The 26,545-nt window shown below is 41.1% G+C and overlaps 3 protein-coding genes across 4 annotated transcripts in view; all 3 read left to right on the top strand.

Moving 5' to 3' along the window:
• The first annotated feature begins 231 nt into the window (after window positions 1–231).
• tut1 (terminal uridylyl transferase 1, U6 snRNA-specific) lies at window positions 232–9,647 on the top strand. Its single transcript, XM_085284102.1, has 10 exons — window positions 232–457; window positions 1,322–1,512; window positions 1,612–1,818; window positions 2,037–2,151; window positions 2,263–2,390; window positions 2,476–2,702; window positions 2,796–2,905; window positions 3,407–3,529; window positions 7,896–7,988; window positions 8,070–9,647. Exons 1-10 carry the CDS (start codon window positions 382–384, stop codon window positions 9,200–9,202), a joined length of 2,403 nt encoding a protein of 800 aa, XP_085140228.1. The 5' UTR covers window positions 232–381; the 3' UTR covers window positions 9,203–9,647.
• Window positions 9,648–18,921: 9,274 nt separating this feature from the next.
• LOC146568215 (peptide Y) lies at window positions 18,922–21,004 on the top strand. The gene is made up of 4 exons (XM_085283368.1): window positions 18,922–19,010; window positions 19,211–19,398; window positions 20,417–20,497; window positions 20,766–21,004. The coding sequence occupies exons 2-4, from the start codon at window positions 19,211–19,213 to the stop codon at window positions 20,788–20,790; spliced, it is 294 nt and encodes a 97-aa protein (XP_085139494.1). The 5' UTR covers window positions 18,922–19,010; the 3' UTR covers window positions 20,791–21,004.
• A 229-nt stretch (window positions 21,005–21,233) lies between these two features.
• The window catches only part of mpp2b (MAGUK p55 scaffold protein 2b), a 45,561-nt gene continuing 40,249 nt past the window's right edge, over window positions 21,234–26,545 (top strand). Inside the window, exon 1 of one of the 2 annotated variants that reach the window (XM_085284099.1) lies at window positions 21,234–21,594. The gene's annotated coding sequence lies outside the window, so the exon portion shown is untranslated. Of the gene's footprint in view, window positions 21,595–21,865; window positions 21,892–26,545 lie in introns of those variants that run through there. The other variant, XM_085284100.1, reaches the window with a different exon arrangement.

The following is a 26,545-nucleotide window of genomic DNA, read 5'->3' as shown; positions in this document are numbered from 1 at the left end:
AGCTGAAATAAATTGGCTTTAAAATGATGCATTTTATAATTCTACTTTAGAGACCTCAAGTGAAATTGGACAAATTTTAAAATATTTCTTTTTTTTTTTTAAATTAATGTTAGCGTTTCTCTATGGCCTCAATGCCACCCCTTTATAAATAAACTTCCATAGACTATGCCTGCTACAGTGAGTGCTCTAGTTCAAAAGCTAAGAGGAACTGTATGATTAAAAACATGGGAGCAACCCGGACGGAGTTTGGTGACGGACTGAAAGCAAACGCGGAGTCGACGCTGGAGGGAGATTTGAGGCGCGTGGAAGGTTGTTGGCCTCAAACTTGGCTAGCGATTTTTGTGCTTCCTGCGTTTGTCGTTATAACTTATTCTTTACATCATGTCAGAGGACATTGACATAAAAACAACGCCGAGAGGGTTTCAGTGCACCCTGTGCAACGTCAATTTATCCAACTGTAAGTAACGGAAGCTAACTCAACCATATACGAGTCTGTTGAAGTGCTGTGAATGTAATAGTTTCTTTAATTTACAGATAACTAATAAAACTGCGGCTACAGTTTGAACGTTGCAGTCATTTCCGTCATAAGTTTAATGAGTGTTACCGCACTTTGCAAACTACACATACATTACTAAGTTATGTCTGCTTTATTTTCCGTAGCTTTAAAGTTTAACATTACTCAGAAAATTCGTAATTTTTTCTACAACACTGCAAAAGTCTTGATCCGAAGGATTATAGTTTCCTTCCAAGCAGCCAGACGTTCTTGCCATGTTGTAAAGTGTTGTTGCGCACTAGTTCTCCAGCCTCAAGGTTTTGTTTGTTTTGTTTTGTTTTTTTGACATGGACTGTTTTTCACTCATTTACAGTCCAGTCGTTTTACCTGACCATATTCAGAGTAATCTTTTGGTTATTATGCCGGTTAACGCATACCTTTGGCTCATTCAAAAATAAAAAAATAAACCATCTTTAAATTGTATATTTGGGCATTTTGTTACTAGCAGCATGCTGCAAAAATATATATTTTGTTCACATTTCTTTAGTTGAGTCTATGAAAACTGCCAAAGATAACACAATTTAAAAGGCACAAAATAATAAACAAGATGATTCTTAAAAAGCTATTAACCAGCACAGTGTGTCCTTAAAAAATGTCAGGCTTAAAAAAACACCCACTTATCTGTAGCAGATGTTCAATGTCTCAAAGTTAAAAAAATAAAATAAAATAAAAATACAGCAAACACTTGGCACAGGACCTGAGAGATGCATCTGCCCCGTTCCAGAGCCCGTACCTGAACTTTATTGAAGCATTATTTTTGTCCTGCAGCGGCAAGTTTGGATCAGCATCTGAAAGGGAAGAAGCATCAGACACTGAGTGGCGTGCGCGCCACTAGAAAGACCCAGGAAGACCACAGCGTGTTCGTTGGTGGCATCAATCCTGAGATCTCCCAAACTGACTTAGCGGAGTATTTTCAGCAGTTTGGGTCAGTCGCAGATGTCATCATTGACAAAGACAAGGTCAGACAACTATACCCGATCCAGATGTGCACAGTCTTAAAGCAACCCCAAATTACTGCATTTCTATTAAAGCATGACTTTATCCCTTTGCGCTCACAGGGTGTGTATGCCATCGTGCAATTCAGCGAGACAGACAGCATCCAAGCAGCTCTGTCCTGTATTGAGCATAAGCTGAAAGGCCTGAAGCTGCGCGTCAAACCTCGGGAAAAGAAGAATTTCAAGTTGATTCCCAAGAAGAAGAACGATCCCGAGAACCTCCAACAAGTTCTTGACTGCCTTAAACCCGACTTGTGTCAGTTGGTGTCTGTAAGCATCCTCTTTTAAACTTTGCTAAAATGTGTGTGTCTTTAAAAAATGACAAATACACTTGTTTGGTGCTTGTGGAGCAATGAAACTCTCGACTCTGCTAATAGACAAGTTTAGTGTAATCGAAAATATGCAGCTTTGAGAATAGACTAGACGAGCTTATAACATATATGTTTGTTAACAAAGGGACTACGGTGTTGCCCTTTGTTCCCCTCTAGGTGAACGCCCAGATGCAGCATGTTGTTGAGCAATTTCAGCTGGGAGAAAATGAAAAGAATGCCCGAAGCTTGCTGGTTCAACTCATGCAGGAGATTTTTGTAGAGTTTTTCCCAGGTGATCTTTGTAAATACCCGTACACAGGTCTTGCATGCATATTGGTGAGGGGAAAAGAGCAGAAGGAAATGTTTTTCTAACTTTTGTGGCCATATGTTGGGTGGTTTGCAGACAGCCAGATTCTCCCATTTGGTTCATCTGTCAACACGTTTGGCATCCATTCATGTGACCTGGACCTGTTCTTAGACCTAGAACACACCAAGGTGTTCCAGGCTCATGCCAAGTCAACCACAGAACAGGTTCGATGCGCACATTTGGTCACATAATATCACACATGTAGCTCGATAAAGAAGACGCCTTTGGTGAGATTCCCTCTTTCTTCAGCCAGGGGAAGGCGTGTCAGACGATGGGCGGTCTGAGGACTCTATACTGTCTGATATCGACCTGTCCACAGCCGCTCCAGCTGAGGTTCTCGACCTCGTGGCGATGATCCTGAAACGCTGCGTCCCCAGCGTGCATAAAGTCCACGTGGTCAGCAGCGCTCGTCTCCCCGTTGTCAAATTCCATCACCGTGAGCTTAACCTGCAGGGGGACATCACCATTAATAACAGGTTGGTGAGCGAATGCAATATTGTGCAGCATCTGCTGTCTTCAGCTCTGTTTTTATTTTATCTGTGAGCGTAACAGCTGTTTTTCCTCACTAGACTAGCAGTAAGAAACACCCGCTTCCTCCAGCTGTGCTCAGGGATTGATGAAAGGCTGAGGCCTCTTGTGTACACGATCCGGTACTGGGCCAAGCAGAAGCAGCTTGCCGGTAAGACGCAGCAACTTAAAACAAGATCATTGAAACGGATGCCCGTGTTTCAGTTTCCTCTGTATTTTAGGTGGTTATTTCATTTTCTGGTCAACAGATGTCAGTAGAACTTCACTGCCTCTTAGATCACTGATGCGAGAAGAGTGATTTTACAATTTTATTACCTTGTTATGATGAAATAAGACGACACAAACAGCTTTTTTTCTTGTATTGCCAGTGTCGACTCATATTAAAATCTTAATGAATGTTGCTCACTGACACTACTAATTGCCTTTCTGGTGATTACCTTTACTCTTGAGCCATGGTTCTTCTATTCCAGTTGTCACAGCAGCACAACAGTTATTCGGGTTTATTAGTGAACTGTAATGATGTTATGGCTGCGTGAGTCACCGTCAGTCCGAGTGCGTAAACAAACGGGTGACAAAACCCCCCAAAAAAACTTGTGGCTGTGTTCTGATTCGTTTCTTCTTCTTAGTAATGCTGTCACATTGTGGTGTGTAGGTAATCCCAGTGGTGCCGGTCCCCTTCTGAACAACTACGCTCTCACGCTGCTGATCATCTTCTTCTTGCAAAACTGTGAGCCTGCTGTCCTCCCTACAGTGGATCAGCTCAAAGACTTGGCCTGTAAGTGCTGCATCGCTTCTACACTTCACACAAGGACATTTTTGTATACTTAACCAACTAAATACAGTACTGTGCAAAAGTTTTGAGCCACCCCTCATTTCTTTATATTTTGCTTCCAAGGAGCCAGACTTGCTAATCATTTTTAAAGTGGTTTTGAGCAATAGTTCTCTGGGCTTTCTTAAGGTCTTTCAAAGCTCTTCCTTGGGCATTGGCTGCTTTTTTAAATCCTCTTCAATCCAGTTGTTGTGCCTGACAAATATCAGAGGAATGTTTCTTTGTTTATTAAGTCACTTAGAACTGAGCTGTGAGTCATCCAAGGATGAAAAAGGCACCTAATTCAAAGCAAGAACCTGTGTTGTGTCTACACATAACAAGCAACTAAGCAATTTTTAAATTTAGGCACTTTGTTACTAGCAGCCTGTCACAAAAACACATAATCTGTTCTCTTTTTATTTAGTTGAATCTATGAAAAATGCCAAAGATAACACTGTTTAATAGGAACAAAAATGAACAGAATATTAATTTTAAAGCCTGGTTTATCTCTGCACAGTGTTTGCTTAGAAAATGAGCAGACTGGACAAGGGGGGGCAAAAGAAGAAGTGGAAGGCCTAAAAAACTATCTATAGCGGATGAACAGTATCTGAAGTCGTTAAGAAAAAAATCCAGCAAAGTTCTGACACAGGATGTGAGAGATGCACCTGACCAGTTAATCTGCCTACTGTTCACTGAAGCCTCATGAGAAATGGTCTCAGTAGAAGGGTGGCTGTCAAGAAGCCATTATTAAGAAGGAGGCACAGGGAGAAAGAACTGGGCTGAAAACCAGTGGCAATGGGTCTGATGGAGTGATGAATCCAAATGAAAAATTTTGGTTAATATCATCATTAATATGCACGGAGGTTGGTAGAGGTAGAACAGTGAGTATTTAGTGATCGTCAGAGGTGGCCAGTTAATTTACCCAAGGGTCCACATGAGGTGCTTTTGTGGGTGCACCAATAAGCTGAACTCAGTTCTGCTCAGTGTTAATTTTATGTGATTTTCTGGGAAATCACAAAGCTGGTCCTGACGGCTGCATACCTAGATTTGTACAGCTCAGTGAAAAAGGCTTTTTTGCAGCTTGGCTAACAAAGCTTTAGATATCTGTTCTGCTCATTCAAGTTCTTATATTTCTTTCTTCAAACTGTAGTAATTAAACAGCAATCTGCTTTCCCCAAGCTGAACACGCGGCTTTACCTCTGACTTAAGTAAAAAAAAACTACTTGTCTTTTTCTCAGTCTATTTTTGTTTTGTTTTTTGTAGCTAACAGACATTTTTTGGGACTAGCAAACACACCTCGTAAATGTTAGTTCCAATGTATATGTCCTTCAAGAAGCTTGGAGAACGATTCCTGAAGAATGCTTCAGGAAGAGAAAAAATATATTCTCGTGTATATATTTCCATTTTGATGTTCGGGGGGTTTTTGTCCTAGGGAGAGTCAAACTGTTCATGGCTCCTTCAGCGGCTCACGACCCCTTAAGATTTCTTTTTGTACCAAAACACAGGTTAAGAACATTGAGACAATCTTTGACAAAAATGAGAAATTTGACAAAGGAATAGATCAAGAGCTCAGAAACAAAATCCTTCTGATCTGGAAAGGATTATGCATGTCTTTGTTACACATAAACTGGACTACTGTAATGAACTATATGCTGAAGTTAATCAATCATCCCTTGCCTGTTTACTATTAGTCCAAAACGCTGCAGCTGCTGATTACTGAGTAGGACGAAAAAGCGAGGTCACGTTCCTCCAGCGGTGGCAGCTTTGGCTCTGGTGCATTACAGAGTCCAGTATAAAGTGGCACAGTTTGTTGTCTCGTGTTGGATACGCTCCCTGGAGATCTTTAAGGTTTGCTTCTCAATCACTCTGTGGTTGAAGTTTATTTCCAGAGAAGGCATCTCCAGCTGCCTCTCTCTTCCCGCTCCACCACAACCACCCACACATGCAGGGCCTTGGAGTAGGGGTATGTCACCAGGGTGCAGAGGAGGCTACCCCCCCCTCTGTCCCCTTCTGGCTGCCTCTGCCTCAATTTTAGCCCACAACTTAGACATTCACATTATTCACACTCTCATTACACATACATATAGGATCTTGGGGGTGGGCACAATCACGGAGTCCAAATTACCATCAGGGTGTATACCTCACCCCTGGCGTCGTTGCCCACCTCTCAATTTTAAATACACTTAGACATTGAGGGCTAGCAGGAGGGACTATGCGCTTACCTGCTGCTCCTTGGCCGGTAGCTCCATGCCCTCCTGGGTTTTAATTGCACCTTAGAACACACATGCATCAACACTACAATGAGTGGGTGGAGGGAGGTTTGGAGTCTTCTCCCACCCCCATTCTCTGCGGCCTGCTGGAGCGGGAGGGCTAGGTGGAGTTGGCCGTCCGACTGCGGTCTGGAGTGTGGGGCCTCCCTGCTGCTGCTACGGAGTCGGGGTGGTCTGCCTCTCCCCACCGCAGGGAAAAGGGTAACACCACCTGGGTCTGGGTGCAGTTCCCCCCTCCAGGGGCAAGGGTACCTAGACCCGGTTTGTAGAGTACGCTTGGGGAGTGTGATCGTGTGTACAGCGTCTCTTTATGTCTGTCTCCACGTTGGTTGAGTGTGGAGTAAGTGCATATGAGAGCATGAGGGTGGGAATGGATGTTTGTGTCTGTGTGTGCCTGTATGTCTGTGTCTATATGTCAGGTTGGGTATCAGACGCCACCTCTCTGGGGACACCTCAGGCCCTCCAAGGTTTGGAGGCCTATCTCCACCTACCACCACTTCCCCTGCCGGTGGCGGACTCCCTCAGGTGTCGGTGCGTTGGTGGTTCCTTGTGTCTGGGGGTGGGCGTCCAGGTACACACCGGCTCACTCCTTGGTGGCCGCTTATCGGGGCCTGGAGCCTGGGGCTCGCTTGGGCCCCTTCGGGGGTGGGGTGCCCCCGGCCTCTCGGCCTGGGGCTCGGTCACTCAGGCACAGCTGGCGGCCGGCGGAGCTCACGGGCGCGTCACTGCAACTCCCCCTGGCTTCTGCTCCGCGGCTGCTGAGTGAGCCCTCATCTGGGACTCTCCTCAGCTCTTACTGGAACAGTGGCGCGGCTGCCCCTCTGTTGGTCTTCCTTGGTTTCTTGTGTTCTGGGGGCCTCTGGATGTCTGGAGTTTTGATCTCCTCCATACCTGCTTCACACCCTGGAGGACGGGGCTGTGGCCCCCCCACACTCCCTAGCAGATCGTTACATGGAGAAACCTTTGGAATACAAGCGCGCTGATCCACACAGGTATGCACACAGGTGTTCACTGCTCGTAGACTTAAATTACACCTTTCTTGGCTGCTACTTCGAAGCACATCTGTCCTGCGTGCTGCACAACAACATTGAATATTTAGTATTTACTGCTGTTTACACTTAGCTAGATTAATGCGATGGTGTTGTGTTTAGTATGTTGCTTTGTTTTTTTTGTTTTTTTGTCTTTTTTTGCTTGTTTTCTATTCTTCTCTCAACAGGTGATCCAGGAGATTTTTATTTTTTTTCTCCCCCCCTTTCTCACTGTCCCTCTCCCCTTCTGTTTTTCCTTTCCTTCCTCTTTCTTTCTCCCTTTCCTATCTCTCACTCATGTCTGTCCCGTCTGTAACATCTGAAAATAAAATATAATAAATAATAAAAACAAAGATCGACCAAATGGACCAATACGGCAATGCCACGATGATCCATTTGGCAAAGTAAATCCATTGGGTATCCTTGTTGGTCTTCAGACAACAATTCTGATGGCTAAAGAACCAAATGGGACAGGCGGAGAAAAAAAAAAAAAAAAGAAGTTGCAGTTGCACCAAAAATTATGGGATGACCTCCCAAATGACCTCAGACAAATATGTGGCTGTTTTTAAATCTAAAATAAAGACACAGCTTTTCTGTTATGCTTTTGGAAACTTTGCCGGACCTCTGTTTGGATGATTGATTACTGTTTGGTTTTTCATGTAAACCCTGTGAATGCGTGTCTGTTTATTCGAATTTATTTTAGTGTAAAGCACTTTGGTGTCAAATATGCTATATAAATAAATTTTTCTTCCTTAAACTACTGTTTAGTTTGAATTCCCTCAACTCTCATCACTTGCACTGAGGAACAAATCTGAGTGTATGAGCACCGAGAGTTACCTGACCCTACTTTTACAATTAACTGTTTAATTTAAAGAAAAACTTTAATAAAAAACAAAATACTTCTTAATATATTTTGTCTTGCAGACAGACTAAAATGACCGTTTCTATTAAAGGTAACTTAGATAATGTATACTGTGACTTTAGCTTATGTATTAACTGTTTAACCTGTGTTAATAATTATTAACTTGATTGCAGGTGAGGAGGAAGAGTGTGTGATTGAAGGCTGGAACTGCACCTTCCCCAGTCAGCCAATTGCTGTTCCCCCCAGCAAGAACACTCAGCAGCTCTGTAAGTTAAAGTTAAAATGTAAAGAAAGAAATGTGTTAGTCAGAGATTTGCTCGCTCTAAACAAATCGTTTCTCTGTCCAGGTACCCTGCTGGCTGCCTTCTTCTCCTTTTATGCCAAGTTTGATTTTGCAAGTAGTGTTATATCTGTTAGGGAGGGCCGTTCATTTCCAATCACAGATTTCCTCAGTCAGAATAAAGAGGACGATGCTTTGCAAGAGGACCAGTCCACCAAGGCCCATCAGCAACGTCCCAAACTTGGCCCCCTAAACCTCTTAGACCCCTTTGAGCTTTCCCACAATGTAGCAGGAAACCTGAATGAACGGTGTCAGCGCAGCTTTCAGAGGGAGTGCCAAGAGGCTGAGAAGTACTGCCGCAGCCTGCAGTATCAGCGAAAATCTACTAAGGGGAAACCGTGGGGCCTGGTGCGCTTATTTAGCCCACATGGGGAAGCGACACCGTGCAAAACAGAGCAGCTGAACATCAGTATCCCGTTCAAGTCGGCCTCGCTCCCAGAACGACTGCGCGACGAACTGCACGCAGCGGGAGACGGTTTCCGGCTGCTGTGGTTTCAGAGAGTTTGCTCTGCTGTGGAGGAAGTACTGAAAAACATTCTCAAGTGTCACCTCGCTCCCTCTAAAGATGCTGTATTTGGCGAGGACTCGTCCATTTCTGCTGAGGAAATGGAAACTACACAAGCTTCTGTCACATCGTCACTCAGTGACAGCTTTGACGGTGCTGAAGCCCAAATCGAAGCCAGCCCTCTGGGTACAGTTGTTATCGGTGGCAAGAGGCCGCTGTCTTCTGGCAGTGATGCTTCGGTGTCGCCGCAAGGCAAAAAGCCAAGAATGGCGAGACGAGGGAAGCCTGAGCTCCTGGCATGGATGTGCATGCAAAAACACGTAGTGTGGGCGGGCAGGAGGAAAGTGAAACGGGAGCTGATCAAAGATGCTGACTCGAGGCCAGAGGGCAGCTGTGTGGAGCTGGAGTCCCAGGTTACGGCTTTCATCATTGAAAAAGAGCCAGAGCTCAAGGAACCCCTGGAGTTTAATGTTCAGCCCCAGATGCTGGGAGGAACAGAAAGCACAAGGGCAGTGCTCAAGTTAGAGCCGAGCAGCGACAAGACAGGAGTGTTTCAAGACTTCTTTCATTTCCTGGAAGCTTTCTTACCCAAGATGGTAGAGACATTGTTAGAAAAAGAAGAGGCTAGTGCTTAAAAGGCAATATGTTTCCCTAAATGAAAGATTTTTTTTGTATTAGTTATGAAAAAAAGATGCAGTAAATGCTGTGTAAATGAATCATTAAAAAAAGGGACAAACAGCTGTCTATTATATGTTTTTAATGGTTTTCATTCATACTGTACGTTTGTACTTCTGAGTTCTTGAATATTTCACATTTGAGGTTCTGATTGGCCCATTTTTAAGTTTAACGTGACTTAGTTTTACTGTCTTATTTTTAAAGTCATTCTGTTTGGTTTAACAGCTCCACATCTTGTTTTCAGCTGAATAAAGTCCTTTTGTAAAAACTCTTCCTCTCAACACTTTCTTTTACATAAAGAGTTGTAAAGTGTAACAAATTTGCAAAAATAGAGTTGTTTGTTTCACGGTTTTCTAGAAAGAAGCCGTTGGGCGAAGCTTTCTTTTTTTCTGTTTCCCTCGTCGGCTCTGTGCTCATATGACTTAGACAGATGAGAGTAATTATTCAGGCAGGCAGTCTTCTTTATTACAGCAGGACAAGGTGGAGCTGAGGGATGCACAGAGCTCCCATGTGCTGATTAACATCATTCATCTCACTTTTATAGGGAAATACAGATGGTCTGCTTGTGAGATAGGCCTATGGAGATAGCTGTGATGATAAAGAGTGTTGAGATGAGATAGTACATGTTAATCTGACGCTGGTTCACATTAATGACAGGATGTTTATTGTTGCCACATTATTACAGAGGAAACTGTAACGTATGACCCAGCCGGTTAGGATATTTGTGATCCCTCACGATTCACAGTGTATTTTGGGTCTGACTGCTATTTAAAAAAAGGAAACTTGTGGTAATGTGCAGTTTTGGTTTGATTTTTGGCCCATATTTCACAATCCTCCCCTCCTTCCTTTACATTTTGTAAGCAAAATAATGGAAATTGACTTATTAAAATGTGCAAACATCTGTGTTTCTGAGTAGGGCTGCCACGATTAGTCGACCAGTCACGATTATGTCGACTATTAAAATCGTCGACGACTAATTTAATAGTCGACGCATCGTTTGAAGCTTTGTAAGATCACAAAGGACGCAGGAATGAGTAGCAGGATTTAAGAGTGTAATAACGGACTGAAACAGAAGATGGCAGCACTGCATGTACAAGGATGCCAGCTGCCGTTAAACCCCGAAGAAGAAGAAGCTGTGTCCCAGAATTCATAGCGCAGCCCAGCGCAGTTGTTAACAATGGCGGCAGCTAGTTAGTTTTAACTTTACTCTTATTATTCTTTCTTGGTCACAAAATAAACGTTTAACATATTTTCAGGCGAGAATGTAGCTGTGTAAACCTCAAATATCTGCTCAGTTTATCAAGACACCACATATTTTCAAAAGCGCTCCGACGTTTTCGGAGACGTCTGTTACCCACTAGCTCGTTAGCTAGGCGGGGGCAAGGCTAACTAGAGCCGTGAGAACACCGGACTCCCGGCAAATCGTTTTCAAACCCACCGCCGTCTTTCGCTAGTCAGGTTAAACATATATATAAGTCACTTAGATAACTTAAAAATTTTATTGTTTGGCTTTCTTTAGTATTTTATTTGTTCCTGAGTAAATCGGTTTGGCTGAGATTAAAGTTATAGTTTTTTGCACAGCTAAAACTGTCAAGCAGACAGCTGATTATCAGAAGTGTGAGACGCTGGAGAATATACTCCGGTGTCCTGTTATATTTTAGAAAGCAAGGAGTTTATTAAACTTCACCGAAACAATTTCATTTAAAATTGATAAACTACCATCTTGTCTTTATTTTTAGTTAGCACAAACACTTCAAGCTGTAAGCTAATGATAGTTATGTAAGACCAGATGCTGCTGGTGCAATAAGCTGTACGCTGTACGTCCAATGGATGATGATCTGATTAGTCGACTAATCGCAAAAATAATCGGTGACTAGTCGACTATCAAAATAATCGTTTGTGGCAGCCCTATTTCTGAGTAAATAAAGAAAAAACAGTAATTGTAATGAGGTCAAAAGTTAACATTTGGTGTTACCACCTTTATTCTTCAATGCATCCTGAACACTCTTACTTCTTGTCATATTTTTTAAAAATCGTCTTCAGGATTAGTTCTCCAGATGTCTTGAAGGACTTTCAAAGCTCTTCTTTGGATGTTGGCTGCCTTTTGTTCTCACTGCTTCAGTAATGTTAAGGCTCAGGCAGGTTCTGTGACAGGTCTTTGCTGATGTTTTTCTAATTCCAAAGGATATGACTTTCACATACTCGTCATCTGTTGCAGTTAGTTTTTATATATATCAACTTTCATGTTAACAGCTCTTTTGGAATCACCTTGCTGGAACAAAAATACTATTTCATGTCAGGTAAACTATCTTTGGGATTTGTCATAGATTTGACTAAAGACGTGTGTTTTTATGACAGGCTGGTAGGAATAAAGTGCCTACAAATACGAGTTAAAATTGGTTATTTGCTAAGTTGTCTGTTATGTGTAATCACAGCATCGGTTCTTGCCTTTTTTCTGCTTGAATCATCAGTGTTGCTAAGTGGCCTAACAACAAACAAACAAATATTCCTCTGAAAATGGTCAGGGGCAAGGACTGGACTGAAAAAGAGCTCGAGAATACCTGGAGTCCTTTGGTGAGATGGTGAACCAACAACTGGAAGGGCTGCCATTAAATTCAGCACACAAATGCATGACCAGAGCTTTAATTGCCATTAAACATAAACTGCGCCATCATCAGGGCGCAATTTATGTTTTTACAATATTTATGACTGCCGCCAGTACTCGTAAGAGCTATGAGTGGAAAAAGTGAGTCTTAGCCTGGTGTGCCGTGTATCCTTTAAAACAAAATAAACATGGGGTCCTCGGGCTGTACAAACTGTACAACCCGAGGACTAAACAAGCTGAAGACCTAACCCTAACCCGGTTAATCTGGAGATGGATCTTTGCAAAGACTCCATCTCCAGATTAACCAACCAATCAAGGCAAAGCGTCTCACCTATAGACACATTTTAAGAGATGGAATTAGCGTGTCTCATGTCTTAAATGTGTATGCAAGTGCTTGTGTGTATAATCAAAATGCCGTCGTTATGTATTTAAATCACATCTGACAGCTATTACACTTTATAGTTACAAAGTGTACATAACCTTTATATACTTATTGCCTTATTTGCCTCTTGTGATTGAAGAGCTGCCTCTGCATTGTTTAGCTCCTCAATGTTGTGCAAGGGCAAATCCAGAGGTGGCCACCTCTTTGCCTCGCTATGCCTTTGTGACAGCCAGCGAGAGGAATTTTCCATCCATTTGTCCCGTCATCGTCAAGGAGACGCCGTTTGAAGTCCTTAGGGAAATTTCCTTAAATTTGACACAAATGGTCACATGGGACTCAAGCATGATTCGATTTTATGATCAGTGGTCACAAAATCAACTGTGATGATTGACATAATTCCAGAATTCATACCCAGTACTTTAAAAACAACAACAACAAAAAAAACCCCAAAATACCCTACCCTTTATTCCCAAAGTCAGACGTAGGCTCCAAACCCTCTGATGCTGTAGTCGGTAAGTGGTTAAGAAAATAGATGGATGTCTTTGTAGATTTATTTTCAAGTTTCTTTGTGTCTTTGTTTTTTTGTTTTTTAAGCTGAAACAATTACTGTTGTTGTCTGTGGTTTATTCTTGATGGCGCTATCTTTCACCGGCTCTCCAGGCTACTCCAATATCACCGCTTGTTTTCAAAGGCTCTGCTGGTAAACAAAGACTCACGCACACACACTTTAAAGCCTGAGATTTAAAGTGATTGATTGCAAAACTGCCAGGGTATTTGCTGCTGGTCAGAGTCAAGAAAAAAAACATTACTAGTTGTGGCCACACTCATACAAGCCATTTGCCTCAAGTTTCCATTCACCGAGGAAGGCAATCTGTTGTAAAAACCTTTCCTTCAAATTGGCAACGCAACAAGCGAGGACTGACGCAGCTCAAAAGTTTATATAATATATTTCTTTTTGTTACATTACACGTCTGTAAAGATACTGCCAATGCACAAAAGTGCACGAGATTGCGTGCATTGTGTTCCTTGCAAAAGTGAGGTTTTCATAGTGACTCACTGTATACATGACACACTCCATATGTGCACCTTTTGGGTCATACAAATCCTATTTAAGATATATTATCCACATTATTAACTGATTCACATAGGCATACATGTTAGCTGTTACTTTGGGAATGGAGCCCAAAGTCAATAAATCCAATTTCCTTATTTGCATTTGCATTGGAGTCACATTTGAGCACCACGGCAACTAGTTATCATCATGTCATTGACACAGAACGCCAACTCTGTAACAGAATAGCTCAAAGTGTCCTGCAGCAGCTGATTTAGCACCAGGAATGCTTAATTGAAAGCCAAACTGGACAAACTCACTTACAGGCATCACATTTCGGCTTTTCTACACTATTTATATCAAACGTGATTGTTAGTTTTTGTTTTTATCAGGTCCAACTAATTCCAGCAGGAGAAATTAAAAATTCATCCCAGACAAGTACCTGGATCTCAGGAGGTTAAGGGTTAAAGAATAATAAGAACAGTAGCAGGGATTTGATGAAGGATGTGGGATGGGTGGTTCTCCCACTGTAGATTAAAAGCTTACTTGGAGACTATCATCACCATATTGAATTAAACGAAGTCAGTGCAGTTGTTGAGATACATTATTATGAAAGAGTCCAGAGATCTTGTTAGGAACCATCTCAAATCAAGAATACGGGATGGATATAGAGATATTTTCATTACTGGCAACCATGAATTTCGGGGCACTGAATAGTTTTCTTGACTTCCCATCTGAGCTACACCGTCCTCTTTATCAGTGAGATTTGGAGGTCTGGAAATGTTATCTTTGGCTACTTTACAACATTTATTAAGAGCACAACTCACCAAATAAATGTTAAAACTGCACATTTTAATTTTTTTTATCACTCCTAGCTAAAGTCTGTCTTTAACCCTGTCTAAGAATCCAGTCACCTGTAGAGTAACTCATCGTGTCACCCCTCCCACTACCTCAAGGAAGTCCTGGCCTACGCTTACTGATAATTGGCTGACATGAGTGGGTCACCAGTAATGCAGCTCACCTGGGCCTTCCAGGCTTTAAAAGCTGGCCCAGATGAACTGCTCAGTCTCTTCCTCTCCACCTGGCATCCACCTGCTTGGATGTTTGTGTCTTGGTTAGTTTATGTTCAAAAAATGGTCCTTCATTCAAGTAAACCTACTCTGAGCCACTTTGCGACGCCCTTATATAATTTGACTCGTATTATGCACGCCTTATTTCGCGCTTAAGCAAGTCATACATTAACTGAAATGTCTGCACTCTTGTCCGGCCATTTAACCGAGACTTTGCATTAGAATTTCTTATAATGGGAAATGGAACTTGAGAAAAATAGCTGAGGCGAATATGATGATCAGTGAGAGGGGATATTCTTAATACAGTCATCTCAGGCAGGCAGCTCTGGCAGTAGCAGGAAATGAGCACGGGTCCCCTTTAAGAAACAGCTCAATAACAGTAATCATGATAACAGTTTGCATTAATTAAAGGCCTTTTAAGGCATCCAAGGAGCACATGTAACCTTTGTGAATTAAAAATGGACACACAACACGTGCATTCATAGACAACAATGAGTCTCTTTGTTGCTTGATTAGTTATTGATGACCAACTAGTTCCATGAAACTCATTTGGTGTAATTACTAAAAGAATTGACTTTGGTAGGTGTGCACCGTGCCTGTTAGGCTCCAGGGCGCATTCTTCATTTAGATTCTCCCATGTTTTGAGTAATTGCCAAGTCCATCGTGAAGATATCCCAAATCAATCCCCCACAGATTCAAAATCCCCACAGCTTACAGGAAATATCAAATATCTCCATGAGCTGCTTTGCAATCACATCTAGTATGATCTCCTTTTTTCTTACACCTCACATTATAGAGCGTGACAGATTTTCAGGGGACAGGTTGGGCACCTAAATAACACAATGGCTTCCTTAATTTGTAATATATTTGAGGACATTCACCGAATTAAATCATCAGCCCCACTTGAGCTGTCTAACCTGTGTGTCATCGCCCATCTGACTGCCGCTGCCAGCTCGTTCATACACGTATCCGTTGGCGGGATATTGATGTAATGCGTCAGCTCTGCTTCCCAAAACAGACAAATGGTCACGATGAATGCTGCAGCTGGCGGAGAAAGCCCCTGGAGGGGAGAAAGGAAATAATACGAGGTATCACTGGTTTGGAAACCAAATGAGAAAATGTGAAGCCCTGACTTGTGCACCTGTTATTTGACCCTGCTGTGGCGAAGAAGCTCATTTTATGTGTGTGTGCACATGTGTCATCGACAGACAGACAGTAAGTATGTACCGTGAAAGAGAAATGTGTGCTATGTTTGGCCTCCCATCTACAGCGCCCCTCATAGACCCCTTTCGAGCCACTTATGTGCTCTTGAATTATTGCCCTTTGCTGGTGGGCAGCCCCGTTTTGTCTCCCGAGGTGTGCAAACAGACCTGGCTGTCTGAAAAGCACTCTGCTCATATTAGCTGCTACCCCGTTCGGGAGATAAGGCAAAATAAAAAGGGCCTAATCATTTCCCCCTTACTGTCTGCAAAGGCAGGAAGGAGTCAGACATTCTCCAGGCAGATTGCTCTTACACCACAATGGACTCCCTGCATGTATGTGTGTGTGTGTTCTTATTTGGACTGGGAACTAGCTTGTGTAATGCAAATGGAAATGGAGGTGGGTTTACTATCTAAAGTAAAGACAGACTTACAGGAGAAAAGCTTTTAGGGCTACGTTTGGAGAATGCAGGTAAATGCCTACAGTAAGTAGATTTGCTTAAGTTTTGCTAAGCTAAAGAAGTCTTTCATTTTAAATGTAATACCTAATGCTGTAACACACATCAGCGGCACCAATATCACTAAAGAAAAGTTGGTAAAACTGAACAAGACAAGAGAGAAAAAGTTTTTTGAAATCAGTGGCACCCCTGCAGGTGCTATTATCTTGGCCTTGATGGCAATCCAAACACTTCACCTCTATGCAGGAGCCCAAACTGCTCTTCAGAAGTGCATTAGCTGGGGCTTATTCGACTGTGAAAACTTCACTGTCTGCCCTTTCTCTTATCAGGGGCCTGTTACATTCTTGGTGTTTACTGACAAACATTGCACCAAGCTAATGAGTTTGCCTTATGCATATTGTTGTTTCTTGCCATTGACTTTTATGGGCTTTTGAGAGAGTGCAAAGAGGTTGACCACTGGAGTAGAAATAATAGGATAGCCACTGTTATCTTGGGGAAATGGGTGCTTACAATGAACAGGACAAATATCGGTCATCTTGAATAGTAGACTACTTATTTATTATTTGATCAGTGTAATTTAAGCAGCCTATCCAAGCCCGTCGGGTTGTTAAAAGCTAAGATTTACCAATTTAAATTCCATTTTTGCTATTTTGCGTCAATTTCAGCATCGTTGGTTGTATAAAACACAATTGCCCCTCGCTATCGGTTTGAATTATTGTACAATAATTGCTTAGAAATGGTCAGCGCAATCAACGGGCAATACCACAATCCACTTACAACCTTTATGGCAGGGGAACATCCACTTTAATTTCTTGTTTATTGTCCAAAGCTTTGCAGAGGCTGTCAGGTGGAATTTATGCCTGCGTCAACTTGTTTTTTTGACAAGGGCTTAGGGACAGACAAAGGAAAAACCTTTGTTTTTTACAACTCTATAAAACACAGGAGAGAAGAGTTTTCATGACTTCCCTCGGGAGCCGAGTAGGACAAACATGCTCTTATGTTCTACTCTATGATGACAGCATCTCTGATTCATGTATTATCTCACAAGAGCCTTTAAAATGTTACTGCAAATGTTGACTTTTTGATGTATGTATTGTAGTTGTGCTGTAGTTTAGCTTTTCTTGCATTCTGAGGATGATTTGAAAGCATTCTCTGGAGAATTACCTAACGTAATATCTATGTGGCATTGCACATCTGTGTCATGTTTATCCCCGTGTTTAATCCTAACTAATATCATATAATAAGATTCGGGCAAAATGCATGAAAAAAACCAAACAGATTTATGATTGTTTGCTGACTTTGTGAATTTCAAGCTAACCTTTGGGTTGCAAAATCAACAAGGAGTTGCAAGTATCCCCTACAGCTTAATTCATACACAACAATTCAAAAGTGAAAAAATGCAGAGAAACAAAAAACATTTACCATCTGCACACCTCCATCTTGTGCAGCTTGCACACAAACCTCAACAAAGGCACTGCAGGATGCCTTCAGGCATCATGAAGTGAACAGCGAATTGTGAAGATCCAAGATACGCTGGAGCTGCTTCACGGGTCACACACGTGAGCGTTTAACAGTCAGCCTCAGCACTCAGTACCTGAAAGGTATCTTGTAAACACAGTGTTTCGGACAGAGTGACATGACATCCATGCATCACGAAGGTTATGTTATTATTTTCGATGTTTGGTTGGTTCTCCAACACCTCATTAAATCATTTAATTCACGCATTCACTGAAAATGAAGCACACTGCTGCCACTTACACGTGAGTGCAATGGCCCAAACACTCATGTGTGGCCTATGACCCCTACCCTAACAAAGGTTTTATGGCCATTTGAATAATGCATGCTGCGGTGATTATTCAAAGCAAGCTAAGCATTTTCAGACTAATAATTACACAAGTTAGGACAATTCTAGAAGTCTCTTTTCTTAAAGTAAAGCAGAAATTTCCACTAATCTTTTTTTTTTTTAAATTTGAAGTTTGGCTTCCCAACTCTTATAAGCATGCCATTACTACTTTGTCTAGTCAAATTAAACTCCCAGGTGCCAAAAAAAAGTTTATTAAAAAATAAAAGCAAATAAAAGATCAACTGATATAAACTTTCTGATACTGACAGAATCAGTTACTAAAGATCTTGTGCTCGGCTCAAAAATTATTTTGGGAAATAGACAACAATGTCCGCAAATTAACAATAATATGCCAGGATTTAGAAAGCTTTGATATTTATGAGATTTGTGGTGTTATTGATTTTGATTTTTTTAAACATGCTATTTAAAAAGAGAGAGAGCGAGAGAGAGAGTAGGGGGGAACTCTGGTTTGATGTTAAAGAATTTTCTTTCTTAACCAAGAAAGAAGGTGAAGGGAACTAAAAATGTATGCAGCAGGATTTATAGTTGCATTGCTGCATCATAGAATGAATTCATTCACATAAATGCAAAGAAATGCAGAAAGTCTTCCGCTATGGGAACGAGGCAGTGTAACAAAATAACAGTTCACTGAGTAATCGTGAAATAAAGCAGGACTATGTGAGAACAGTGACAGGCTACCGAGTTAATATGTAATGTGTGTTAAAATGTTTTCTCTCACATGTTAAACATTATATATCTCACTTCTATTAACACCATGCTATGGTTTCTAAAGAGCAGTTTGTGCTCTTTTCTATATTGTTGCCCTGATGCGCTGTTCGTGGTGCTGAACACACACTGGCTAATCCAACAGTAAAATCAGCGTCTTTTCCCCATAAACCCAATAAAACTTCAGAATTCAGATAAAAGCCAAATATCGGAACCCAGGCACATAAGTTTAGTCTGAGTTTTTTTTTTTTTCGTGGGGGACATAATTACCCCATTTACACACGGCCACTAAAGCCGGGGGGTGTGGTTAATCGTTAACTCGGTGCGCATCAGATGTCCATCCAGATCATATAAAAACCGTGAACTGAGAGGAGAGAAACAAGAGAGGTGCACTGCCGAGGTGACAGTCAGATCATCAGGAGACAAATCAGACAGTAAGTTATTTCTTACTCTGTTTCTCTGTTGCGTCTTGATTTTTAACTTCACCACAAACAGACACACACACTTCGAAACTTATTGGCACTTTGCGTACTTTCATATAACCTTTGTAATACTCTCTATTCCTGTGAAACAGAGCCTTAGCAGATTTTGCCTTTGATGTGATCGTTCCTTGCTGTTTCTCCTCTCTCCTCAGATGGCCAACACGCTCAGATCGTGGATGATGCTCGCAGCGCTCGTCGTCTGCATCCTGGTGTGTCTGAGCAGTTTTGCGGACGCCTACCCTCCCAAACCAGAGAGCCCCGGGAGCGACGCCTCACCGGAGGACTGGGCCAAATATCACGCAGCCGTCAGGCACTATGTCAACCTCATCACCAGACAGAGGTGAGTCTCTAAAAGAAAGTTAAAGGAGTAGCGAAAACCCGGGTGTGCATCAGGTTGTTTTCTTAAATAAGCTAATATGTCAGATGGAAAAGGTGAGAAAGAAGAGAAGAAGGCTAATAGATGCTGGATAAACTTGTAGGGATGTGGTACCTCTTCATGCTCTGGTTGGATCAGATACAAAGTCTGTCTCCTTTGATGTGAGGGATTAAAGTCTTGGGCTCAAGGACAGGTTTGCAAGGTTTGCCAAATGGGGCATGGAAGCCCTCCCGTTGTGACATGACTCAGTCACGTAAGGTTTGTTCAATACTTTAAATCAAGGCTTTTCAGATGCTGGTGAAGAGTCCAGCTATTTTTCTTTTTCTGCAATCCAGACAGACTGTGATGCTTCTGTTGATACTCCAGATCTTTTAATACACATTCTGGAACACCACAGATTTTTATTCATTTTCCTTGTTTCCTGACAGGTGAAAGTCAAAGCTGAGTCATAAATATTCAAAATTAGATTTTTACATGTCTGGGTGCTTAGGTTTAGTAGATGGATGCTGAGTATAGTCAATAATGTCATTAAAGGTAATTAAAAGAGCTGAATCTACTATTGAACTCAAAGGGCTTAACAATGCAGCCTCTCCTACCTCAAATAAAAGCAGGTTTGCTCTTCAGCGGCCAGGCATTGATTTTCAGTAAAGAGACTTCAGTACTATAGTCAGAGCTGACTGGTATGTTTGCCTTGTTGTACAGTGGGCAGTGAACCTGAAAATCCTCCTTTGCACTCAGACAGCTGCAGAACTGATATGCAGACTGCAGAGACCAAAGAAAGAACAAGCTCTCAGAGACTCAACATGCAGCATTCAGCTGACCTGCCTGGTTCTTATGTTGAAAGTCATAGTGAGGCTCATGGTATCATACCAGAGCACTTGATGAAATGCTAATGCTTAAGAGCAGAGAGAGTTATCACGTGAGTAATAACCTCTAATATTTAGTCGTACTTGTTAAATATGCTGGTGTGGACTTCCTTCAGGTATGGGAAGAGATCAGCCCCTGAGGAGGCGGTGGCCTGGCTGCTGTATGGAGGAAATTCAAACCAAGACACTGAGCCACGGTGAGTAACATGGCATGATGCCTAGAAGAATTTTTTTTAATGTGAAAAAATTGAAATAGGTGTATCAAATTTACTAGGCAGGCTAATAACCAATATTGAATAAGAGCCCCATTACCAGAAAGCAACAGTTAATTAATACTCAGACTAAACCGACTATATTATTGAACTATGAGAAATCTTTTAGCGCTTTTGCAAACCACTTATTAAGATGCAAAAAAAGTTCAAGTAATGTAACCATTTTTTAAAACTATCTCTCTTTTCTTAACAGCTCTGACTACGTTGACCAGTGGTAAACACACAATCCCACACTACCAAAACATCCTCAAGAAGCAACCTGCTTGGGATCCAGTGATGCCATATGTTTAATTATATGATAAGCATGTATGTCTATTTGCTTCACTATGTTTGTTTGCCCTTCTAAGTACATGTAATAATTCTTCTCCCAAATGTGTAAATAATTTGTATCGAAATCAAATTTACAATAAACACCTCTGTGAATTTAAAGTATTACACCGACCAACGTGTGCTTTTGTAATCCTGCATTGTTATTATTATCATTATTATTATTAGTTGTAATAGTGGTGGTAGTAATAGGAGGATGGGAGTAAGAGTATTTGTAGCAGCTGCACTGTAACTGCAATGACTTTGATTGCCGCTAGGTGTCACTATATAACTAGAAAACGCACATTTCCAAGTTCTGCTCTCCTATTGCTGCTCGTGCATGGGTTCACATCGACGGCAGTGGACAGGCTTTAACTTCACACAGGGGCACGAGCCCAAAACACGCGTTTGCCATCACAAAGCCTTCTTGGACTGGACGTCCTTTGGAGGGGAAACAAGACCGGTGCTTAATATCCGGCAGCCTACTGGCTTTTAATCAATGGATCCATTTCTATTAGCACGCGAGCCCTTTTATGTGCTGTCTCGTTAAAGATAGCAGTTTGTGTGGGTAGCTGCTGGTTTTGTGAAAGTGACTGCACAGAGGGGGGAAAAAGGCTGCCGAGCTCCAGCAACTGTCAGTCTGATATCTCACACCTTCTTCGTCTTCTTCCTGCATCTCATATCGAGAGGGCGTCCGGATAAAGGTGACCGGGCAGGTGAGCACCTCATCCTGTGGTTTATTATTATTTTTCACGCGGTGTTTAGTTTTTAGCGGCAGTGGGTAGTATTAATACCGTTAATCGAAGCAAAGCCTTTCCCAGCGGCATAGTCTACCTTCCCCACTCGCCAGGTGTCTACTGTTACAGGCTACGTTTAGTCTTCATTACCCCGTTCTTGTCATTAAAGCTACCCTACCCTCTACAAAGAAGTCCAGCTATTTCACTCCTTGTCTTTATGAGCGCTTCCGAGGAGGAGAGACCGTGCTGCCATTAGGAATTCCTGTTAAAATCCAGGTAATGTCGTGGAGTCGTTTCTCGAGGTTACGCTCATTCGCTTGAGGAGGCGGAGGGGGGGGGCTAATGCAATTTTTATTGAGCTAGCCTAATTGGCCTCAGGCTACACGCTATTTGCTTCTGTGTAAAGTCAGAACAGGCAAACAGTATTGCTCTGTATGGCAACCCTAGGCAGAATTATTGTCTTTTTTTGTACAATGAAATGATTTGTTGGGAACATTGGTAACATACTGGATTCGATGCTATTGCGCATGCCCGTATAGTGGGGATAAGTGCAGGTGTTTGAGCGCGTGAGGACTACCCAACTAACAATACGCCTGATTTGTAAATAAAGAGCAATAAGAGAGAAGATAGACAATAAAAGGTTCATTTGGGCATAGAGCCGCAAAGTAATCTATAATGTGAAATATTTTCGTTATATTAGTCTAAAAAGTACTGCTAGTGTCTTCAATTTAAAAACATTAAAGTGACCTTTGTTTCTGATTTAGCCTGCACATTATTATTATTATTATTATTATTATTATTATTATTATTATTATTATTATTATTATTCCTTTAAGTAGAGGCAATGACCATTGCTATTTATTTTACCTCTAAATTAAAATGTAGCAAAATATATAACTACCCCATTGTGTTTAATGATTTTGCCTAAAAGTGTGCCTTCTTTAAAATGTATCTCAGATTGTTCTTCAACAATTTGTAGCTAACAGAGTTTGTCTGATTTATAGATTAGAGGCGTTTTGGTTTGTTTTGATGACAATAAGATTGGATATCCAAAAATTTGACCAAGGTTTTTATTTATTAATCAGCGTTTTACGACATTAATGTTTAAAGATGCACTCACTGAAACAAGCATGCATTTGACCGATGTTTATCTTTTGTCCTATGTCCTTTGCCGTATCATCCCTCATACCTGTATGTCAGCTTGCCTCATGTTTCCTGAGATTTCTGGTGTTTGGGGTCCCTGCTCTGCAAATATTTGGACTTTCTGTATTCACTTTGAGCTGACAGCTTTAAATTTGATTTGAGTCTTTGTTTCCTGAGTCCTGCATTTGGATCCATAATCTACTAAAGAGCTTTTTTACTGGGATTAAAGAAACTTCTGCCTTCTTATCAGTTTTATTTTGGAAGTGTGAGGTTTACCATAAATTTCCCAGCTTTGGGGATTGACTAGAAGACTGGCAGTTGTGGCTCCACTTCGACAGAAAGATTTCCAAAGGAGTTCTTTAATCATTTAGCAGCTTTGCTTTAAACTTTTATTTATTTTTTTGTTGTTTATATAAAGTGAGAATGTCTCCCGCAAGAAAAATGTGAATAAATGTAGCTCTAGGCATTGATTTAGATCAGGAGAAAAATGTCCGCATGCCATAGCCTCGATTTAGTGCATAAACAAACTCTAATCCTTTTGTATTACTCAAACTTTCAGGAGGATTCAAAGAGCTACGTGTGAGTCACAACCAAATACAATAAAAAGTTATTTTATGATACATACAGAATACTCTTAGTCAAACCACCTTCAATGATTCTCAACTGTGACTCTGTTCAGCTTACTGCTTTCACAGCCCCAGTGGTGAATTACTGCATCAACTAGGAATTCTAATCAATTGTAGCAGGCTAAAAGAAAGGCCCCATCCCCGCTTGATTCCACAGGGAGATTAATGAGTCGTGGTTCACATAGCCTCAGCATCTTTTCCCAACCTCTATTCATAAGAAATGACCTGCTCATTACTCTCTACCTGCCACCTCAGCCCCTCCGGCACCAGGCGGCAACTTGCAAAGCTTTAAAAGGGAGCCAAAGTGAAAGTGCCAAAACCTACAGTCACTAGAATCACCACTTGAGGGTGGCTGTAAGAGTGAATCCCTATGGACCCCCCGTGTAAATGCCTAATTTAACAACAGAAATAAACATGTTCACATCTCGGTAAAAAAAAGGTGGACTAGTCGTCTGCTAGGCTACCTGTACTAGACCTCTCTTTTGGAGGACAGAATGGTAGTGCAATGTTCAATTTGAAAGGGTTTTTCTATCAGAACATAATAAAAAGTCATCTGTTCTTTTGCAGGTCCAAATACAACCTCGTGAACAACACATGACATAAAACACATCATTACTTATTTAGCAAAACTGAATACATCCTTCCTGCTTCCATAGGAATTAATGGCATAAATACCAGTCAGGTGCTGCCTTTGATTAAGTAATAATCAGTAAGTTTGATCATCTTTATAAAAGCAAAGGTGTTTGCAGTTTGGCTGGTCTAGAGCATTCAGGTGTGTTTTACCATAAATGCAAGGAAGAAAGATATCAGGCAGTATGTTAGAAAAGCAATGGTTGTCTTCTTGATAAAGAATTTGAAATTTATAATTCTACACATGGAGCAAATTCAGAATAATTGCCAATCTTCCTAGGCATAGCCATCCCAACAAATTCACCTGAAGGTCAGATACTGCAATGCTCAGAGAAACTGCAAGGACCAACCAACTAAGCACTGGAGGTCAGATAGATGTCCAGATCATGTCTATATTGGGTACGGCGGTCCAAACTAAGTCTACAATTTCGACGTCCAGCCATGACCCAACTTAGACGTCAATATGACGTTCAACATTTGAACTTTGTTCTGCATTCCTTCACACATAACTGTTACTGAACAAAAAACATGGCCTCCACCCGCTGGAAACATGTGGCTACATAGTCTATAGAAGCAAAAATAACTTAACCCGCACATGGAGATCGTACGAACGACAACACTAGACGTCCCCTTCAGTGGACCAAAATTAGAGGTGCAAAAATGACATATAAAAGATGTCACTACAACGTCACATTGGGGAAGAGTGGGCCAAAATTCCTCCATAATGATGTGAGAGACTGATAAAGTCATGCGGAGAATGATTACTTCACATTATTTTGCTAAAAGTGGTTCTACAAGCTCTTGAATCATGGGGTGTACTTAGTTTTATCACACTCTGCTTCTGCATTTAGATTTCTCTTAGGAAAGAGTGTACTTCCTTTTTCACATGACTGTACCCGTTGGCTGTGTTTACTAAAGCTGTTTTCACACTACTGTTGATGAAGCAACTAGTCATTTTTAATGAAAGCTGCTGAAATGAAGAGACAAACCGAAACATTACAAAGCTGGCGTCAGATGTTGTTAGCGTACTCCAGAGCTGTACTAAAAGTATCTGTATTGCGCTGTAATTTTAATATTTTTACGCATGCCATACTGTATTGTGTTATACTTGATAAATGCTGATATTAGTCAGGCTAATGTAAGTTATTTTGTGTAAAACATTTGGGATCAATGAAACGCCCACAATTATATTCCATCACGACAAAAAGAAAAAGTGATCCTTTAATGAAATCCAGCCAGGGTGCTGATTGTTAAAGCTCCCCCTGGGTAGCTCACAGCACTTTGCCTAAGCCCTTTACCCTTTCACTGATACATACATGACATTTAAGTCTAATTACAATCTCTGTCACCAGAGAGAAAAGGAAGACTCGTAACACTTAAACCACAGGTTTTCAAATGATATGCAGTGATTGCACTCAATTGTAGTCATGTTGCTTTAAAATAGAAAATTGGTTGTTTTTTGGGGGGTTTTGTGCAAAGCAGCATAAAGCCAAATACAAAGCAAAAGACAGAGGAGATAATGAACTTAATTGAACTATTTGAGAATCACAAACTGTCTCGTGGCAGAAATGGCCATGGGGTCTGAAAGCTGTTAGCTGATTGTTAATCATTTACCATCTACAATTAGATTTTTAAAGCCCCGTTAAGATAAAGTTTCATTATCAACCTCAATCTCTTCAACGGAAAACTACATCTGGTGTTCTTTTCCATGTTGTTTCTTCATGCAGCCAAACTGTTGTGCACTGGGTGTATTAGTATGCATGTGGGGAGCAGAGAACACTTTTATTTTGAATCACTCAACAATGATTTAAACTGGTTTTCAGTTTAACTTTTCCTTCAAAAGACCTCCACACACTATCATGATATGTATCAGTATTTGTAAGTTGAAAGTTAATATGATCACCAGAAGGTGATGTTAAGGACACTTCTTCCATTTCTTTCAGGAAAGAATGAACATACCAATGTTCTCCTAGAAGATTTCATGAGACCTGCTAAGCTATAATATGTTTTTTTCTGTAAGAATAATCAAAATGAATCTATGTCGGTGAGAGAACTTAAAAGTTTTAAAGTATGCTTGTTTGAAGTTGTATTGCAGTGCTTTTAGCAGCAGATGTTACAATTTCATCACATCTTAAGGAGTCAGCACATAAAGCCACTACCGTGTGATAGCATATCAGTAGTGGAAAGTGAAGATAGAGCACTGGCCAGAATTTAATTAAACATATATCAGGTCATATTTGTTGCTTTGCAAGTAATTCATTTATACTTGCTACTTTATACAAATAATTTAAATAATGCATATAGCTTAATTGTTGTTTATAAGCTTGAATGTATCTTGTTGAAATCAGATTACATACTAATAATTATTTTCATACCTATATCTCGTATTCTTACAGCTCCCTGCTTTAGTTTACTTTATTTATTATTTTTATCTTGGCTGCCTGTCGTAGGCCGGGGGAAACAACATTTTGATCCTGTGTATGTTCTGTGCAGAATTGACAATAAAGTTGACTTTGAGTTTTCCATTTTTC

Source organism: Mchenga conophoros, linkage group LG8 (genome assembly GCF_057382185.1).
Source record: "Mchenga conophoros isolate Kocher_MC1m ecotype Shallow Benthic linkage group LG8, M_conophoros_male_GT1.1, whole genome shotgun sequence".
In the NCBI taxonomy this organism is placed as follows: domain Eukaryota; kingdom Metazoa; phylum Chordata; class Actinopteri; order Cichliformes; family Cichlidae; genus Mchenga; species Mchenga conophoros.
Note: the sequence above shows the minus strand (reverse complement) of the source record. Positions and strands in the feature narration are given on the sequence as shown.

Coding starts and splice junctions, on each gene's coding strand:
- tut1 (XM_085284102.1), top strand. CDS start 382: ATGTCAGAGGACATTGACATAAAAACAACGCCGAGAGGGTTTCAGTGC. Junction 1,819..2,036: donor ACTTGTGTCAGTTGGTGTCT/GTAAGCATCCTC, acceptor GTTCCCCTCTAG/GTGAACGCCCAGATGCAGCA. Junction 2,152..2,262: donor TTTTGTAGAGTTTTTCCCAG/GTGATCTTTGTA, acceptor GGTGGTTTGCAG/ACAGCCAGATTCTCCCATTT.
- LOC146568215 (XM_085283368.1), top strand. CDS start 19,211: ATGGCCAACACGCTCAGATCGTGGATGATGCTCGCAGCGCTCGTCGTC. Junction 19,399..20,416: donor AACCTCATCACCAGACAGAG/GTGAGTCTCTAA, acceptor GACTTCCTTCAG/GTATGGGAAGAGATCAGCCC. Junction 20,498..20,765: donor AACCAAGACACTGAGCCACG/GTGAGTAACATG, acceptor TTTTCTTAACAG/CTCTGACTACGTTGACCAGT.